Source organism: Schistocerca americana, chromosome 4, assembly GCF_021461395.2.
Source record: "Schistocerca americana isolate TAMUIC-IGC-003095 chromosome 4, iqSchAmer2.1, whole genome shotgun sequence".
Lineage (NCBI taxonomy): Eukaryota > Metazoa > Arthropoda > Insecta > Orthoptera > Acrididae > Schistocerca > Schistocerca americana.
This window is the reverse complement of record NC_060122.1, coordinates 647,254,443-647,274,596: the sequence shown is the minus strand read 5'-3', so window position 1 is coordinate 647,274,596 and position 20,154 is coordinate 647,254,443. Positions and strand designations below refer to the sequence as shown.

Below are 20,154 nucleotides of genomic sequence, written 5' to 3'. Positions count from 1 at the left end.
GTAACGCAGATCTAGAAGCACTCAATACAGTTACACGATCACAATGCCACAGATGTAGAATACATCACATACATTCAGCAACAGAAAGATTCACGTTAAGCAGAAAGGAAGGAGGAAGGGGATTTATCGACATAAAAAGACCTACATTATCGACAGGTAGACAAAAAGAAAATTCTTTCTAGAACGAGCACAAACTAGCAAAATACACAAAACAATCACTCATATAAATACATCGGCTACACCATTACAATTTCATAACCACTTCTACAACCCTTTAGATCACATAATACCAACAGATACGAAGAAAGTAAATTGGAAAAAGAAAACACTACATGGCAAGCACCCGCATCATCTAACACAGCCACACATCGATCAAGACGCATCCAACACATGGCTAAGAAGAGGCAATATATACACTGAGACGGAAGGATTCGTGATTGCAATACAGAATCAAACAATAAACACCAGATATTACAGCAAGCATATTATTAAAGATCCCAATACCACAACAGATAAATGCAGACTTTGCAAACAACGAATAGAAACAGTAGATCACATCACAAGTGGATGTGCAATACTAGCAAATACAGAATACACCAGAATTCATGACAATGTAGCAAAAATAATACATCAACAACTTGCCATGCAACATAAACTAATAAAACAACACGTTCCCACATACAAGTATGCACCACAAAATGTACTAGAGAATGATGAATACAAATTATACTGGAACAGAACCATTGTAACAGAAAAAACAACACCTCTTATCAAACCTGACATCATACTCACCAATAAAAAGAAGAAATTAACACAACTAATCGAAATATCCATACCCAATACTACAAATATACAGAAGAAAACAGGAGAAAAAATTGAAAAATATATCCAACTGGCTGAGGAAGTCAAGGACATGTGGTATCAGGAAAAAGTTGACATTATACCAATTATACTGTCAACTACAGGAGTCATACCACACAATATCCACCAGTACAACAATACAGCTACATCCAAACGTATGCATACAACTACAGAAATCTGTAATTATTGATACATGTTCAATTACCCGAAAGTTCCTAAATGCAATGTAACATATACTGTTCAGTTAAAAGGAAGTGACGCTTGATTAAGGTCCGCGTCACTTTCCATTTTTAACCAGACATAACGTCTGAGGAAAGAAAGAAATAATAAGAATGTCTTCTTTCTTACCAGTACTTCTTCGTTCTCATGTTACTCCTGGTTCTCTCAGCTTCCGTGTTTGTAATTTTGATCTTGGTGTCACTGCATCTGTGACCTTCCACTATAATCCTGTAGCTCGGCCGATCCTACAGAGATGCGTACGATTTTTTTTTCTTTTTCGCTTATTGCAGTTGTGTCCAAAACCCCGTCGCTGCTTCCATTCGTTTATTCCCTTATGCATGTTCCGTTCCATATCTTCCACGTCACGGACGATGGAGAGTGGTAAATTCATCAATTTGGGGCAAGGGACTCCGAAAAGTGGACTTCTTCCGCTACAACCTCTTTGATTCCATATTTTGGCAAGAGGTAGTATGGCCCGAAACAAGACAAAAACGTCCAGTAAATATTGGCTCTAAAGTGCGTACCGTACCTTAATAGCTATGAGCACTTCTTCATCTTTGATATTGTGAAACACACCTCTTATATTGAGCAATTGCTCATAGCTCATAAGGTATGCATTTTAGAGCCCATGTTTACTAGACAACTTTGTTTTTTGCTTAGTCCATACTGTCTGCTCCAAAGTATACAAAGCAAAGAGCTTGCAGTAGAACAGGTCCACATTGAGAGATATGAGAACTATTTTCGCTTATAACTTCCGACTTTGTCTGTTAACACAAATGGATACATTTATGCTTCTCCATCACTTCTGGAAGTTTGTAACATTACCACGGAATCACGCTGTATACATAGGATGTCTCTTCTAAGTGTCATCAGGAGCATTTTGTCTGGTGCGGTCCAAATTAATCTACTGTGACAATAGGTTTAGTGATGTGTATTAACAGGGACAACTAAAACATGAAGAATAACCAGTACTTCAACAGCGACTGAGGAGGCTCCTGCGTTGGTTATTGCAGTACACGATACGGGAGAAGTCTGTAGCGGAGACATGGCGAACAAATGTTTTATTATGTTTTACTGTACCTGTTAATACATATCGCAAAACCGAATATCGCAGTGGGCGAATTTGTGACCGCTTTATCGAATGCGCACGTAAAATACCATTTCAAAAACAACTTTGTTTGTAATGGGGAACAAACTCACGCTTTCTACTAACCCTGGGCGTTGAATGAAAGACGTAAATAACAGTATTTGTTTGAGCTGACTCCACCTAACCATTGCAGTAAGAACGTTGTAAATATCTGGCGAAAATGCGCCTGGCGACACTTAGGAGAGACGTCTGTCCGCAGCCGCGTCACAAATTGTCACTTTTATCTTCCTTGACTGGCTTGGAAGAAGCATTGCCTTAGTATTCTTCACATTCATGCGCATTATATATTCCTCACAGCCATCTGGACTAATCGCGCAATATCCAGATTTGTGAGACATTCAAATGTGGCAGTGGTCCGATGTTCAATTGCATGGGCTCATTGGACTTCTTATTAAGGTTCCTGTCCACTACGTCTGGCCACCAGAACGGAGGATCGCCATATTGTGCACCAAACACATCGTAACCTCTTCACATCTGCGCTTACAATCTAGAAATAAGCAGTGGACCCTCTATACTATTCTCTCGTCCCACAGTGCTGGTCCGAGATTAGCAAGGAACTAGCGTTCCGTGGATACAGTGCCGTTAACATTACAGCACGAACGGGAAGCTTCGACGGCCGATGAATGACGTCGCATTACGTTCAGCTGTAAATCGTTGTTCTGCACCATCCCGTATGACAATTGGCGAGTGTGGCGGCGACGTGGACAGACGTCCAATTCTTCCACTCCTTGAGAGACACTCAGCCTGGTGTCATGGTGTGAGGAGCCATCGGGTATGACTTCAAGTTCCGGCTCACATTGACTAAGAAGCTCTATTGGCACAACGATACATCACGGGAATCCTGCGCCCTCAAGTGTTACTTTTCTTGCGGCACTATCGTGTTGTCAAATTGCAAACAGAACAATGCTTATGTAACCATGGCACGTTTCTTTGTGAACTGGTAGCGTGATGTTGATGTACTCCCGTGGCCAGCAGAATCCTCCGATCTGTCCCCGAGAGAACATGTGTGGGACCAGTTCGGACATGAAGCCCGTCCCAGAGCCAGTATCCAGTATGCCGAGTACCAGTTACAACAATTGTGGGTGGATCAGCTTGGCTCACGATACTACACAACGGCTTCTCGACATATTTCAAACCATATCAGGCCATGCATTTAAGATAGAGAGGGTGCAACGTCATGCTGATAAGTGAGCTCATATTGTCAGGTTTTATTTTGTAAGTCTGACTCTGTTTTTCAGTACTACAATAACATCACATATCCTCTCAACTCGAGAAGTTTCGTTTCATTTCATCTTTCCCTGCTGGGCGCTACACCTTTGTTGTCAGGTAGCGTGTTTGCAGAAGATGTAAGGTTCATGCACGTACCGCAGCTAATATCCTCCACACATTTGCTACGTTTATCTATATTCCTTTGTGCTCGTCATAGTTTGGTAGTTGTGTACGTACCAATGCAGTTACTTTGGTTATAGGTTCCTACTCTAGACAATCGTCCGATATGCTGTTTGCACGCAGCTAAATTACTGACAACAGGAGGACTGTTGTCTAATTGTATGCTGAAAGATTTCCGAACAAAATGATTTGCATCCTTTTACATTCAGAAAATTCCGAGGCTCATCAAGAGACGAACTGGAAAGTTGAAATTGGGTATTACATTCTCTGCCTTGAGTATTTCCAAGAGTACACCTTTACTGACCCTACGACTTATTTCAGAAGATATGTTAAAGAAAGGGAAACTTACGTTTATAGTATTTGTAGACTTATAGAAAGCTTTTGACAACTTTGACTGGAGTACTCTCTTTGAAATTCTGAAGGTAACAGAGGTAAAATACCGGGAGCGTAAGGCTATTTACAATTTGTACAGAAACCAGATGCCGTGGTGCAGTGGTTGAAAAGAGAGTGAAACAGGGTTGTAGCCTATCCCCGATGTTATTCAATCTGTACATTGAACAAGCAGTGAAGGAAACAAAAGAAAAATGGGAGTGGGAATTAAAATTCAGGGAGAAGAAATAAAAACTTTGAGGTTTGCCAGTGAAATTATAATTTTGTCAGATACAGCAAAGGACGTGGTAGAGCAGTGGAACGAAATGGACAGTGTAATGTTTTGAAAACTGGATATAAGATGAACATCAACAAAAGCAAAGCAAGGATTTTGGAATGTAATCGAATTAAATCAGTTGTTGGTAAGGGAATCAGGACACGGAAAATAGTTGATGAGTTTTCTTATTTGGGCAGGAATATAACTGATGATGACAGAAGTAGAGAGGATATAAAATGTAGACTGGCAACGGTAAGAAAAGCATTTCTCAGGAAGATAAAGTAGGTATTTGGATTGTAGCCATATATGAAAGAGGATAAATCCTTTCGAAATGTAGTGCTACAGAAGAATGCTGAAGATTAGGTGGGTAGATGATGTAACTAATAAGGAAGTACTGAACAGAATGGGGAGACAAGAAATTTCTGGCGGAATTTAACCAAAACAAGGGATCGGTTAATAAGACACATTCTGAGATATCAAGGGAACAATAATTTCGTATTTGAGGTAAGTGTGGGAGGTAAAAATCGTAGTCGGAGACTGAGAGATGAATACAGTAAACAGATTCAAGAAGATTTAGGTTGCAGTAGTTATTTGGAGATGAGGCTCGTACAGGATAGAGTAGCGTGGAGGGCTGCATCAAACCAGTCTTCGGCATGAAGAGCATAATAGCTTCAACAAAGGCTTTTACTTACAGCGAAGTGTGTTTTCTGTACTAGATACATTTTGAGTTGTGTAGCACGAGAATTGCACGGTATTAAGAAATATGTTATACTTAATATAGGTCTTTGGAACGCTGTATGAAATATTGTCCATTTTTTTCCCAGTATCAGGTGTCAAAATTGGCTTCCAGCTGTCTACTCTTGGTGTGAACTTTGCATTCCAGGAAGCGTACTGAAAAGTCAAAGTTTTCCTGAAAGGCAACGGGGCGTGCATGGCCAGTGTCTATTTGTGACACCTAATAGCAGAAAGAAATGAGGAGTAATTTATGAGTTATTCGTTTAGCCAACATTGGTACAGTAAATTTCGAATACCATGCTGTACTACTGAAAGCAGAAAAAATTCAACATACATAGGAAGCAGACTGTACTGTATGTAGGCGCCACTAAAGCGTACAGGATATGCGCTACCCACTTGCAACTTCCTCTCTGATACTGTGGAGTGATTCTGTTCAGAAACCTTTCCGCAAGCAATTACGTAGCATTTCTACTATTGCTATGGATTCTGCTATACTCAAATACCATGTAGGACAGTTAAATACTTCTGTACTAAAACATGACGTAACGCTGTGAACATCGTTACTGATACACTACTGCACGGTTTTGACGAGAACAAAGGACTAAGGAAATTTGAAAAAGTTGCGTAAGAAGGCTGCCAGCTGCAGAGCAAGCATCTACATTGCATTGATGGCTATTGGGTTGCTCAGTAAAAACAGTCAGACGAATATTACGTGACCTGAATCCGAGGCAGCATTGTTTTCTACTGCTGCGCGTAGAGCGTTACTCGGTGACAGAATGAGTACCACCTGACGCAGTACTGTGGAATAAACGCTTGTGCGTCAGATATAACAGTTGGTGACAAGAGCGTCAGTCAAGGATAAAACTTACTGCGTATAAGGTTAAAAAATGGAGCAAGCGCTAAATTAGCAAATCCACAGTGCATCCCAACAAATATCACCCGTTTTAATAAAAACTAGGGTGCTAGGCAGCGAAAACTAAGACTAATAATTCCTCTGTGTGCACAGATGTGTAATGAATGGTTCGTATGATTTGTCGATCTGGGAATCCTCGTCTCGGCTGATCATGTTGTGTGCTAATTGCATTTCCACACTTTTCCTTGACTACTGAATCCAAATAGGATTGTATTCTGGGCAGTATGACTTTCCCGTAATTCGCTTGATGGAATGGCTAGTGGAAATACAGTGTTCAGTCACTGCAGATTTGTTGGTCTGTAGAAGGCCAGTGAGTCGCTCGTGTTCAATGCACCGTACTTGTAAAGTGCGTAATGTCTGTCCTACCTAACTTTTAGCAAACTCTCAAGTTATTACACGTATACTCACCTCTCGTAGAAGCAGATAATATTTCCTAAATGCATGAAGAGCTATTGTCTTGACCGGTGGGCGGCAGTTGAAATCCACTTTATGGTGCTTCAATACCTTTGCAATTTTTGAAGAATAACGAAGAAGCATAAAATGGATGTGATATACAGAGCAGATAGCGACAGTAGTGTAGCGTTTCAAAATGGCATCTGTCATCAAGGTGCTTGGACATTGAATTTCTCACTGCCGAAGAAAAATGCGCCAATTGAAACGCATGGACGCTTGTTAGAGGTGTATGGAGGTGATACTGTAAACATCAGTAATGTAGAGTGGTGTATACTGCGTTTCGATGGTGGTGAAAAGAATGTGCTTGGGAAGCCACGCCCTAGCCGATTCTGCTCAGCTGTGATCGCTTATAATGAAAAGTGTATAGGTCTCCTCATCGGTGCTGATGGGCGAGTTACAACTATGGAGAATTCTCCAACGAAGTAATAGTTCAAAGCCCAGCCATCAGCAGGCAAAGGGATGTCTGTTTTCTGGGACAGAAAGGGTGTGATTCTTCTAGACGTCTTGGAGCCTAAAGCATGAACTTTAAAAGCCGACACAGGTTCCACAACAGGTGTGCGACCATGAAACTTAGTGCCAAATTTCAGTGGTTTGTTCTGTCACCTCTTCCCTTACAGTCCTGATTTAACACCTTCAGAGACGAATGTACCTTTGCTTCATTTACATAAAAATTAATTAAACTGAATAAAGCCAGAACACTTTAACTGGCCGAAAACGAAAATGTGCCACTGTACTTCCGTTGGCATTGAGTCACGTGGATGCCATGCCAATGCCATGCCTCGCGCGACGTCACTCGTCACGCCACGCCAAAGGGCAACGTACCTGAAGCCGTCTGCTCACGGGAGTTCGCACATGGACGAGGAGGTGGTCTCGTCACAGCTTGAAATTCCACGTTCAACTATACTGCGAAGCGTGAAATGAAGAATCTGGTATGTCAGATTTTTGCCTCGTATAGAGGAACATGATCAATGAGATGCGACGTAGTTTCTGCGTCATAAGCAGAACTTGAGAGTCGCCATGTCGTGTGGATTTAAACTTCAAATTTGGTGTTTTTTTATTACAGAATACATCATATGAATGTGTGCTATTTCAAAGCATCAGAAAATTGACGATCTCTTGAAAAGACGTCGATTTACATGCGATTTGTTACGATGAAATGACGGGACGCGCCACGTCTGTCCTATTGACAGTTTACAAAAGTTTCTGATTTGGTTGTGCGATTGTCTCCGTACCCAGGACAATAAGAAACGATCCTGAGCTCAGTATTGAAGCTACAATGTGAGACTATAAGTTGCGAAAAAATCAGTTTTTTAATCAAATAATTTACGCAAAATCGAATGAGACAGGCTACATAATGAAGAACAGACGTTAAAACCAGAACGGTTGTTCTTTTTTTTAATTTTTTTTTTACGTCGAAGGTAAAAGTTTACTGGAAAACCTACTACACTTTCAGGTTTCAAACTCTGTGGGCCGACGTAAAAAGGCTAAGTGGCCAGTATTTTCTAGGAGCATACGAAAGACAGATTAAATCACCAACATTTACCACAGTCAGATGCTGTCGTAAAAAGTTTAATATGGTAACCATCCTGAGCTGGTTCAAGTTTTTAAGAGCGCAGCATGCAGAGTCTTGTTCATCGTGTGGAAAAATAAAACGAAGTGGTTTTGTCTTGCGGTGACTGTGATTGGCTGGGAATTCCGCAATGGTGAAGTTCTGCCGCCTGTTGCAAGTCCTTCAGTTGGAGGTCACTAAGAGGATTTGCTTGTCCCTAACCCACAGTAGTATCCCTACCGGCGGAAGGGGACCGACAATTAAACCTGGAATACGAAGCAAGTGTTCTTCCTAGCATATTTGTTCCTGGCGAGTGTAAGGGCAGACTGAAAAACATTAAGGTCGGATCTCGATCAGATCCCTTGACCTTTCGGTTTCCAGACTTGCGCTCTGCCACTAGAATACAATACCCGACGGAAAAGTGACCATATGTAGCTCAAGTCTCGCTTCATTTAACTGTGCTCTGTGCCTCTATTGTACTTTCCAAGAAGTCTTAGCGTGACTCTCGCACTAAACGCTGTCGATATCTACTTATGTCCAGCTTTTATAGCATTGCAAGATCTCCTTGTGACACAGCTGCTGTGTTCGCTAGCACATGGATCCCGGACATGACTGCTGCGTGTTCAGTCTTTAGGTGCTTTGGAATCGTTAAAGCACCCCTCGTCAGTGGTCGTTTGATGACGACGGCGATGAATTTCGCAGCGTGGAAACAGCACGGGAACTCGGGGCCGGAGTGCGAGGGTCAATTTGTTTGCCCTCCTGTGTAATCCCTTTGTGAAGGCGACCACACAGGCGCCGGCAGAGTTATTGCCTGCGCCGCGCAAACACCTTGCCGGCTACCCGCCGCTCGCAGCGAGCTGCCTGGTGGCCTGTGTTACAGGGAGCGCACGGGCAGCCGGTGTGTGCCTGTGTCGCTGACGGAATAAATGACGTTCACCCACCTCTCACCGCCGTGTCATTCACCAGATAGCGTTTGTCGCCAGAGCTGATCTCCCTGTAATATTACTGCAGTCTCTTAATAAACTGGGAGCAAAGGCGACCCGTGGTTTCAATCCAAGAGAGGGCTGCGAATCTGTGGACAGTGTGACCAAATCCTTGAATGTCCAACATCCTAAACGGTTTTTTTGTCCCCTTCAATGAAAAGAAAATAGTACTCTTCAAATTAAGAAAGCATTGCCGGAGGTGAAACGGATAAAAACCACACGGCATGCGGCGAATCGAATCCAAGTCCTTTGTGTCCGTAGTATGGAATTTCACTACTGAGTCGCATTGTCACACGAGCTTTCGATCATGTCTCATAATACGTGATTTTGGAAGTTCCATATACCGCGCATGTTGCCAAAATATTTAAAAGCTCCTCAAGTAACAAAAAAACACGTACTTCATCAAGCATACGCCATTTGTCTTAATAGATTGTCAAACTGTCGCTAAGTGGTGAGTCGCAGATTACCATATTTTAGTGCATTATACAGTAATGTTATTTTACAAACTTAGTAGGCCTTTCACACGATGAGTAGAATGGCCAATGCCGGAACAAAAATGTCTCTTTAACACAATCAAAACAGCATTATTCGTCGAGTAATCACGCATCTCAGTCCCACAGAGAGATACACAGCCAGAGGATTCGAGAGTGAATCTTAAGCCACTCAGCAGGTCACTCTTCGTCGTGAGTTACAAGACGTGAGAATCATGTGGAATTTGTGCAGCTTCCTAAAGCCGTTGTCACCCGGGATATTGTTTCTCATCTCGAAGCATGCCCGACGTAGTGTCCGTCGCAGTTCCGCATTCACATTTTGTCGCCTCATGAAAGCACATTCCAACAGCGATGGGATTTATGCTCATTGGATCTTGAAAGACTTCACTCCTTTCCTCCCGTTGCTGAATGCTCAGGCCAACGTGTTGTGGATGGCTTCTGTCATTGTTCATTGACATTTTGACAGTGAAATTTCGGTATAATTCCCACACCACGATAGTATAAGAAAAGAAAGAAAATAAGATTATTGGACTTCGTCTCTACGAAGACAGATTCCTTCTTTGATGCAGTCTCTGTTGAAATTGGCCCAGTGTGAAATAATAACTAGCTGTTTCGATTAGCTCAGGATATAAAAAAATGTGCACTTCAAAATATGTACGAAGAAAACACCTCTACGAAATTAATTGACTATTCAAAAATAGTTTTTGTGTGAGTGACACGAGCGACACTTACAATGTAGTACCAACGAATATGGACGCACGGAAAGAAGAGGTACAGAGCCTTTAAAAAAATAGAAAATGATAAAATTATGAAGATATGCAAACATCATCTTATAATGAGGAAACCAATCTCTGCACTACAATTTCTCTACATATTTTCCAATGATTCTTTAAGTAAAGAATAAGATAATGTTATATGGCCCCCTTGAATGCTCAGAGTCAGTTATTTTAAAGAAAATTTCTTAATAGCAAAGACTTCCAGTTGCATATACTTTCTGGCATAAACTGGTAGTCATGTTAAGGGTTCTGGCCGCTGGGGAAACATTTCAGTCGTTGGCCTATGAAATAAGAATCACAGCAGATACATTTCTTATAATGAATAATATCGACTATTGCAGATAATACCTCTATTAAATTAATAAGAAGGACCCAGTATCTCTTAGAAAACAAAATGTGAAAAAAAATTGGAAAAAAGTTGACACAAACCTGCCGTCTTTCGGCTCACGATGCTATCAACTATGCTACGTCCTCGACATGACAGCCGGGCTTCCGTATATGATGTACACTGTGTGAAAGCTGTAATTACAAATGCCATTATTTGATATTTAGCTATTCAGCTCTGAAACGGTATACTTTCCTAGCACACAAGTTATAACACTTCAGACATCAAACACGAGAACCCCTTTTAACTTCTGATATGCAGTTTCCTGTCATTGTATCATAACAAATAACATCTGAAATGATGAATTTACAAGAGATACTCAGTTTTCGGTGGTTTTGAAGTAGCATGTAATCAGATCATGTACTCTGTTAAACGAGGACACAAAATACGAAGTTTAACAACATACAACATGGCGGGTCCTGAGCTCTGCTTATGACGTAGAAACGAAGTGGCATCTCATTGACCATGTTCCTCTCAACTAGGCAATAATGTGACATGCCTTATTCCTCATTTCGCGCTTCGCAATGAAGTGGAAATGGGAATTCCACGCTGTGACGAGACAACCACCTCGCACACGTACGTTTTCACTTCCCGTGAGCGGACGGCTTCAAACGGGGCACCAACTGGCGTGGCGTGAAAGTGGCGTAGCGCTTGGCATGGAGTTGGTGTGGCACGCATATGGCTCGACGCCAATAGAATTAAAGTGGTCCATGAAGGTGTTCTGGATTTAGTCAATTTAATTAATCTCTCATGCAAATGAAGTAAAGCTACATGCATTTTTTGTAGTTAGCCATTAAAATTTTTATCTTACATGTAAAGAAGGAAGTTTTGATTTTCATTTGTGTTCCTCATTATGCAATCGATTTTGAGGAAACTGATTGAAAAAATGATTTTTTCATATCTTATTGTCTCACGTTTTAGCTTCAATACTGACCTCTGTATCGGTTTCTGGGTACATAGACAATCACACAATCAAGAAACTTTCGTAAACCATCACAAACACAGACGTGGCGGTTGGCGAAACTGGGCATTCCATATCAGTACAGCGTTTATACATCTCGTCAGTCCGTTAGGCACTGCGCCATTAGCCTGTGTGTATTCAAAGTTGCAAGTTAGACGCATGTCTTGCGCCACGTAGCTTGCCTCGTCAGTCCGGTAGGCGCCTCAGGTTTAACTTTTTGAGCATTCTGGAAATCTATTAGGGCTGTACTCATGAGGAGAACACGGAAGCCGGTGCTTGTGTCCGAGCGGTTCTAGGCGCTTCAGTCCGGAACCGCTCTGCTGCTACGGTCGCAGGTTAGAATCCTGTCTCGGGAATGGGTGTGTGTGATGTCCTTAGGCTAGTTAGGTTTAGGTAGTTCTAAGTCTAGGGGACTGATGACCTCAGATGTTAAGTCCCATAGTGTTTAGAGCCATTTGAACATTTTTTTTTTTTTTTTTTTGAGATCACGGGAAGTGCCATATCCTGGTTTCCCAGAAACCTCGCTCAGTGGACGAGGAGTCAAAATAACCGAACAATAGTGTAGACGCTCGACCGTTTCTGAAAAAACGACCGTCAAAGTTCTTCACGTAGTTTAGATGATTTTTAGCGCGTGATAAGTTCAAGTCAGCTGATAGAATAGCCCCCAGTGCCGCGGTCTCAAACTTTTGCGTCTCCTGTTCGAAATCCAATTATTATTTTTATTGATTTTATTTTATTTCAGTTTTTTAATTTATCTACCCACGTCCCAGGAATGTTTCTTATCGAGTTAGCGGATGCTAGGGCGTTAAATCAAATGTAAAACTAGAATTGGATTTCACAGTAAGTGTCATACATTTATTACGCAGGGTGGTCCATTTAAACTTTTCAGCGCAAATATCTCCGGAACAACGATAAATATTGAAAAACGGCTTTCACAGGTATGAATGTAAGACAGGGGCTCATGGAAGTAAATAGTATGAGACATTGTAAAACGTAAGCAAATATTATTTTCAACTCAAAGTTTGGTTTTTTATGAACATCCCGTATTATTTCTTACGCAATAAATGACATGAAAAGTCGGGAAAAGAATGTCGTTGGTTGCATCACAATACGTCAAGTACATCCCGAGAAACTGCAGGGTGAAACTGAAGATTGAAACAAACGAAACGCGCCGCTACTGCAGGTCCCGAGATAAAAGCGTGAACCCCACGGCGCTCGTTATCACGACGTGATTGTCGTACTACGATGCAACAACCACTGTGCTTATTGCTATTTGCGCTGTTATTAAGTAAACTGGAAATAGTACAGATTAGAGATGTCCAGTCGCACGACTACTTACAGGTACCATTTACCATTCTATTAAATCCTTGGTCAACCTTTAATTACGTTCGCCCTGGCCAGTGATATTTGGTTTTTCGCTTCCGTTATGTCCATTCTAGTATTGCAGTATTGTTTTCATTCCATTTAATACCAGGGTAAACAGCAACCAGTACAGAGTTTGTTGCGCAGTAGTACGTCAAACGCATCGCGATTACTAGCGTCTCGGGATGTGCAACAGCGGCGCGTTTCGTTTATTTCAAGCGTCAACTTCGCTTTGCAATTTCTCGTAATGTAATGGACGTATTGCAATGCAACCACTACCATTCTTTTTGTGATATTTCATATTATTGATTGTTTGAGAAGTAATAGGGGTGATCATAAAAAAAAGGTTTGTGTCGAAAATATTATTTGCGTACGTTTTAGATAATCTCTAATATTTAATTTCATGAGTGCCTGCCTTACTAGTGAAAGTATTTCTCAGTGTCTATTGTTCCAGAGATATTTGTGTTCAACGTTTAAGTGGACCACTCTTCAAAATGTATATTTGTATATTTTCAAGATTACAATCTTTCTAAATTCTCGTATTCTTATGTTTCCTTCTGACATCAATTCTCAGTTTTGCATTTTTTCTTATGTTTCTTGTCAAGATGATCCGGTGCAATCCCTTGGATGATATCGATCGTAGAAACAATCGAAACCCAGAAATTCCGAACACCACGAGCATCGCGCAAAGGCAGGTTTTGCCATAGCAATATTTCATCGTATGAATCTCACTCGGAAAAGAAACGTTTACACTGCTGAAGATTTCACGCGTTGGCAATAATTTTGCGGCAAACCACACATAACGTATCACTTTTCCGAAAACCGGAGCTTTCAGATGATTATAATGAGTCAAGATACACTACAGGAAGTACGCCAATATCAATTTCATGTAATTTTTTCATTCATTAATCGTTTCTCTTTTTTAAAATCATTCACCAGACACGCAATTAGTAGACGAATAAGGACAACGTTATTCGAATATACGTTGGAAAATATTCGTTCGGTGATCTTCTACGCACGTGGGTAGATAAATGAAAAGTAAATATAAAAATAATAACCAGGTTTTTAAGCGGGGCGCAAAAGTGTGAAGGTGGGACACTGGCAATGCGCTACCGTTTCGGCTGAACTGGTTACTCGTTAAAAGGAACATAAAGTACCTGGAAAACTTTAACCGTCGTTTTCTCAGAAACGGTCGAATATCAACGGCGAAGCTGAATCCCTTGTTCGCTTATTTTGACGCTTCTTCCAAAGAGTAAAGTTTCTGAGAAATCCGGTTATGGTAATTGCCGTGTTCGCCAGAGCAATAGAAGCCACGACTCCAAACCTCTGCTACCTGAAGCTAAACTGGCATTTCAAGGTGCAGCCTATTTGAAAAACTCACTCGATACCTAGAGCTCTAAAAGATTGTGTATCATTTTTTAAATCCGAAAGGAAAATTTTTGAAATCCTTCCTGAAAATTTAAATCTGTAATATAGTCTGAAAATTTAAATCTGTAATATATTATTGAAAAACATATTCTAATATGTTACGCTTATCCATTAGTTTAAAAATCCGTGAATATTTATTCAATATAAACACTGAAAAATGCAACCAGTCAATTTTTTTAAAATATCTGTTTATTCGGTCAACCGGTTTTCAACCTTCTTTAGACGACTATATCACAGCGTAATGCAGGGTGCTGGCTTGCGACGGTGTGGGTGGCTTTGGAATTACCATCCCTCCCCCATATTCAGGGAAAAGTGAGTGATGTGTAACTTTTCTCACTATACAGACATCTAATTTAATTCGTTTTGCAATAGCGCTTGATCTTCTGAATACTTTACTAGACAATAAACTACGCCATTATCTGCAAACAGTCTTACAGCACCACTCAGATTGCAGATTGCATCGTTGCGAGATCCTACTGCAAATCGACGTCCGTCAGCAATCTGGGTCTGCGAATTACTCCTATTTCCTTTCTTATGTTTTGGTGTGATGTGTGCAGTTTGCCAGTCCTTAGGTGCGCATTTTTCGTCGATCGAGTGTATGTATATGATCGCTGAATGTGGGGCTGTTATTTCAGTACACCCCCAACGGAAAATAGTTGCCTGTATTAAGTGGTTCAAATGGCTCTGAGCACTATGCGACTTAACTTCTGAGGTCATCAGTCGCCTAGAACTTAGAACTAATTAAACCTAACTAACCTAAGGACTTCACACACATCCATGCCCGAGGCAGGATTCGAACCTGCGACCGTAGCGGTCGCTCGGCTCCAGACTGTAGCGCCTAGAACCTCACGGCCCTGTATTAAGTAATTTAAATTGCTTCGCAACACCGCGGGTATCTGCTTCAGTTGTGACTTTATGCGCTCTGTGTCTTGGTCGGTAACAACCTTGTTCCATTCACTCACAATACTTGCTTTTGATAATATTACTGCCGTCTTTGTCCTCAGTCTCGCATTCACTACAACCTGGTTCTGTGTGGGGTTTATTTTTATGGCAGGTCTTGCTGTACCTTAACAGTGTTACACATCAGTAAGGATTACTGATGAGGAGGTGACCGATATGTGCTTAGTGGATGGGTTCACTGAATGCAAAGGACACCACGCTGAGTTGTTGCGCGGCGATCATACCCACGTCTTGTAGTACTTTTTCGTCTGCGCATGCGCGCCTACGAGAAACCAGATTCTTCCGTGTTAGAATGGAGGATACTGGCCGTGCTGGAACACCCTACCTCGATGAGAATGTGTTATAAGCGACTGGTGGCGGTTGTGTTCGAGCTGTGAACACAAGCGAAACAACTGTTTTTTAGAACCTTACATGAAGAAAAATTTAATCCGTAGCATCAAATTCAAAGTGGTTCAGATGGCTCTGAGCACTATGGGACTTAACATCTGAGGTCATCAGTCCCCTAAACTCAGAACGACTTAAACCTAACTAACATAAGGATATCACACACATCCATGCCCGAGGCAGGATTTGAATCTGCGACCATAGCAGCAGCGCGGTTTCAGATGAAGCGCCTAGAACCGCTCGGTCACAGTGGCCGGCAATCCGTAGTGTCCACAAAAGGTGCAATAATTGCCTACGGACGTCCCATATCGAGGGGTATTTGCAAATTGATTTGTACAGTAAAGGGTATAAAATCAGAATTAATTTTTTTTGCTTCATTGCTTACAAGAGGGCCATGTCTAGCAGCGGGATTAGCCACGTACGGCGTGACAAAACTCAAACACACTGGTGTGTCGGAATCCTGGCAACACAAGTTCGCTGTGAATGTATGGGGTAATATTGTTAACTGACGGTTATGTCAAGGACCTTTTTCCCAACAAACTGGACCAAACGTTCCTTCAATATCTCCTTCCACAGTTCCTGAAATATATATCGCGAAGATTCCGTCAGCTTACGTCGTTTCCACATGACTGGCCGCCGACACACTTCGAACTCGGTATAACGAACCACATTGATGTACAATTCGGCCAACAATGAGTGGATCGCGGTTGCCTTTTCCATAACCACCTTAGTCACTAGACACAACACCAATAATATGAGGGCCCACGATCCAAATTTTTCACTTGTAGCAATATGGACAAAATCATATAAAATCGATAGAGTAAATAACCCTGAACCAAAAAATTACTGATTTCAGGAATTTTTCGCGTCACGTCTGATCTGACCGCAATTTAAAAAAATATCATTATGTTTTACCGAAATGTATCACAGAAAACGTCCGATATTTGAAAGTAGTTGAATGGATGCTGTAACATACCAAAAACATGTTTTTCATGCGCCTGTAGCGTAGCTCAAGTATAAGGAACCATATGAAAAATGAAAAATGCAATAAACTGTCTGAAAAGCTGTTTTACTAGTGGATTTGCGTCAGTTAATGGGCAAAAATAATTTTTAGAAGTAAATATGAGCACCTTCCATCTTGAAACCGTTTTGAAAGTACGAAATTCCAGCATGCTATAATAATTGTAGGCCAGCAACTTCTATTAATCAGTACAACCAAACACCAGCCAAAGTTGCAATTTCCCTATTTTTCATTCACTCGATGACTTATTTCTGGCCGGGACCCATTGTCATATCATCGTAACACGTCAAAAAGGTATTTTCGAAAATGGCAAAACCATGTCAAAAATATGCTAACGAAAAGGCAGCGCGCATGCAGATCTGCATTTTCGGAAATACCGTTTTTGACTATGTTTCAATGATCTGAAAATGGGTCCTGGCCCGAATCTAGTCATTGAGTGGATAAAAAAGTGAAATTAGCAACTTTGGCTGGTTTTTCGTTGTACTGTTATGGAAGTGTTAAAAATTATACCAACAGGTATCAAAGAATTAAGAGAGAAAACTGTTGGCTATAATAAAATAACTTGTCCAGACGGATTAAGGACTTGTACCACAGAAATTTAGTGCAGCACATTACTAATCACACATTTTTTCGATACTCAAAAATCATAGCAACTTCATAATGAAACGTATGAAACTCTATGTTGCAAGCCAGTGAATAAAGTGCAATTCTCAAATTCTAATAAGATTAACAAAGGCCTTATTGGAAACCACCTCACAGAATGATGTTTTAAACAAATTGCACAAAAATCAAGTGGGATAAAGTTCGAAAAACAAGAGTTCAAATTCAAGTGGTTGAAATGGCTCTAAGCACTATGGGACTTAACATCTGAAGTCATCAGTTCCCTAGACTTAGAACTACTTAAATCTAACTAACGTAAGACATGAAGCTACTACTTGATTAGTAGCCTGTTGTTTTACGATGTTTGAATACATGTGCTCGTACTGTGTAACAACGTCACGAGTGTATTTAACAGTATTGACAACGACATGCAAATGTGTCAGCTTACATTACGGTGACATGGCTTAAAGCCATAACATCACTTGATAATGTCTTAAGGCCGAAACGGCAATAGTGTAATAAAAGCTTATAACAGCCATTGGCGTAAAGATGATGTCCTTCAAAAATTGTATACTTTCCTATGCCAAATGTAAGCAAACGCGTAACTCAGATATGGTTAATGTCTTTACCTGTGCCCTTCCAACCCGTCACTCTGTGCCCTACTGTTGTAACGATTACACAACTTGCTCGTCGAGGTAATCAAAAAAATGGTTCAAATGGCTCTGAGCACTATGCGACTTAACTTCTGAGGTCATCAGTCGCCTAGAACTTAGAACTAATTAAACCTAACTAACCTAAGGGCATCACACACATCCATGCCCGAGGCAGGATTCGAACCTGCGACCGCAGCGGTCACGCGGTTCCAGACTGAAGCGCCTTTAACCGCACGGCCACACCGGCCGGCCGAGGTAATCAGATTCGACGAAATTATATTAGCAAAATACCTCCTTGGATTTTATTCTCAATAAGTCTCATTCCGTACGAAAGATTTTATCGCTGGCGTTCTACATATATTTCGTGTTCAGAACTGCAGCAAACAAGGAAAGGAGTAAATATCAAAACCGAAATATATTACGAGCTACAGACTGTATTTTACACGCGACGACGTTTTCCCGATGGGCGGGTGCCCACAGCAGTGTGGGTAGTGATGCGTGCAGCAAGGTGGTGCGTGTGGGGATTGTTTTTCAGGTGATGGAGACGCAGGAAGTGGCACATTACCAGCACGTGGGCTGCAACGTAGTGTTAAGAAGGGCGAGTGCTCACTCTACCAGTGTGAATGGAGTTGTGCAGCGCGGTGAGGCGTGTTGTTTCGGTTGTGTTGCAGGTGATGAAGGCGCACCAGGGCGCGCGCTACCTGCACATCGGCTGCGACGAGGTGTTCCAGATGGGCGAGTGCCCGCGCTGCCGCACGCAGATGCGCGACGCGCTCTTCCTGACGCACGTGGCCCGCGTCGCCGGCCTGGTGCGCTCCAAGTACCCGTCCGTGACGCCCATCATCTGGGACGACATGCTCAGGCACCTGTCGCCGCAGAGCCTCGACGAGGCGCGCATCGGCGACCTCGTGGAGCCCATGGTGAGTCGCCTGCACGGCCAACCTTACCGTCTCTTTCGTCGAGTGCAGCAAGGTGCAGGTTCCCTGCTGTTTTGGGTGGCATTATGTGGGGCCGACGTGCGCCGCTGGTGGTCATGGAAGGTGCCGTAACGGCTGTACCTCATCGTATTAAAAAGACCGACAGTTAATAACTGCTACAAGACAGTAAAATAAGTCAGCTAAAGAGAAGGAGTAAAAGAATAAGTGAATAAAGTGAATATTCATGATATTATAGTCAAACTCAAATAGTACTGGACACCATGTTTCCTCCGTAGAGGCTGGAGGCTAACGAGAAAGATAGTATAAAACGTTGCTGAGACACCAGAATTTGCCCATCTAGGAAACACATTCAGAACGAAAGAAAGTCAGAGGATGAACTCCTGTGCACTTTACTATACCTCTGCGGTCGTTAAGCTGCATGTTATTGTTGTGGTCTTCAGTCCTGAGACTGGCTTGATGCAGCTCTCCATGCTACTCACTAAAGCTGCATGCCCTCGGGAAAGATTACGGCTGTAGTTTCCCCTTGCTTTCAGCCATCGCAGCACCAGCACAGCAAGGCCGTTTTGGTTAGTGTTACAAGGCCAGATCAGTCAATCATCCAGACTGTTGCCCCAGCAACTACTGAAAAGGCTGCTGCCTCTCTTCAGGAACCACACGTTTGTCTGGCCTCTCAACAGATAACCCTCCGTTGCGGTTGCACCTACGGTACGGCTATCTGTATCGCTGAGGCAGGCAAGCCTCCCCACAAATGGCAAGGTCCATGGTTCATGGGAGGGAGAACTTGCTTTATTATATGCATAAATATCAGTGTTTGGGGACCTACTCTATCTCGCAAGCTGCATGGATCATGTTAAATATTGTATCATACTTCTAATATAAGAGAATTCTTTAACTTCTTCCATTACCGTGTTCTTCTGAGTTCGGTGGTAAGTAGGTACACTACTGGCCATTAAAATTGCTACACCACGAAGATGACGTGCTACAGACGCCAAATTTAACCGACAGGAAGAAGATGCTGTGATATGCAAATCATTAGCTTTTCACAGCATTCACACAAGGTTGGCGCCGTTGGCAACACCTACAACGTGCTGACATGCGGAAAGTTTCCAAACGATTTCTCATACACATACAGAAGTTGACCGGCGTTGCCTGGTGAAACGTCGTTGTGATGCCTTGTGTAAGGAGGAGAAATGCGTACCATCACGTTTCCGACTTTGATAAAGGTCGGATTGTAACCTATCGCGATTGCAGTTTATCGTATCGCGACAGTGCTGTTCGCGTTAGTCGAGATCCAATGACT

The 20,154-nt window shown here is 42.0% G+C and overlaps 1 protein-coding gene across 1 annotated transcript in view; it reads left to right on the top strand.

Annotated features, from left to right (window-relative positions):
- The window catches only part of LOC124613672 (hexosaminidase D-like), a 322,676-nt gene that overhangs the window by 215,007 nt on the left and 87,515 nt on the right, over nucleotides 1-20,154 (top strand). Inside the window, exon 6 of the mRNA XM_047142389.1 lies at nucleotides 18,588-18,836. Within this exon, the coding sequence (XP_046998345.1) occupies nucleotides 18,588-18,836 (249 nt within the window). The remainder of the gene's footprint in view (nucleotides 1-18,587; nucleotides 18,837-20,154) is intronic.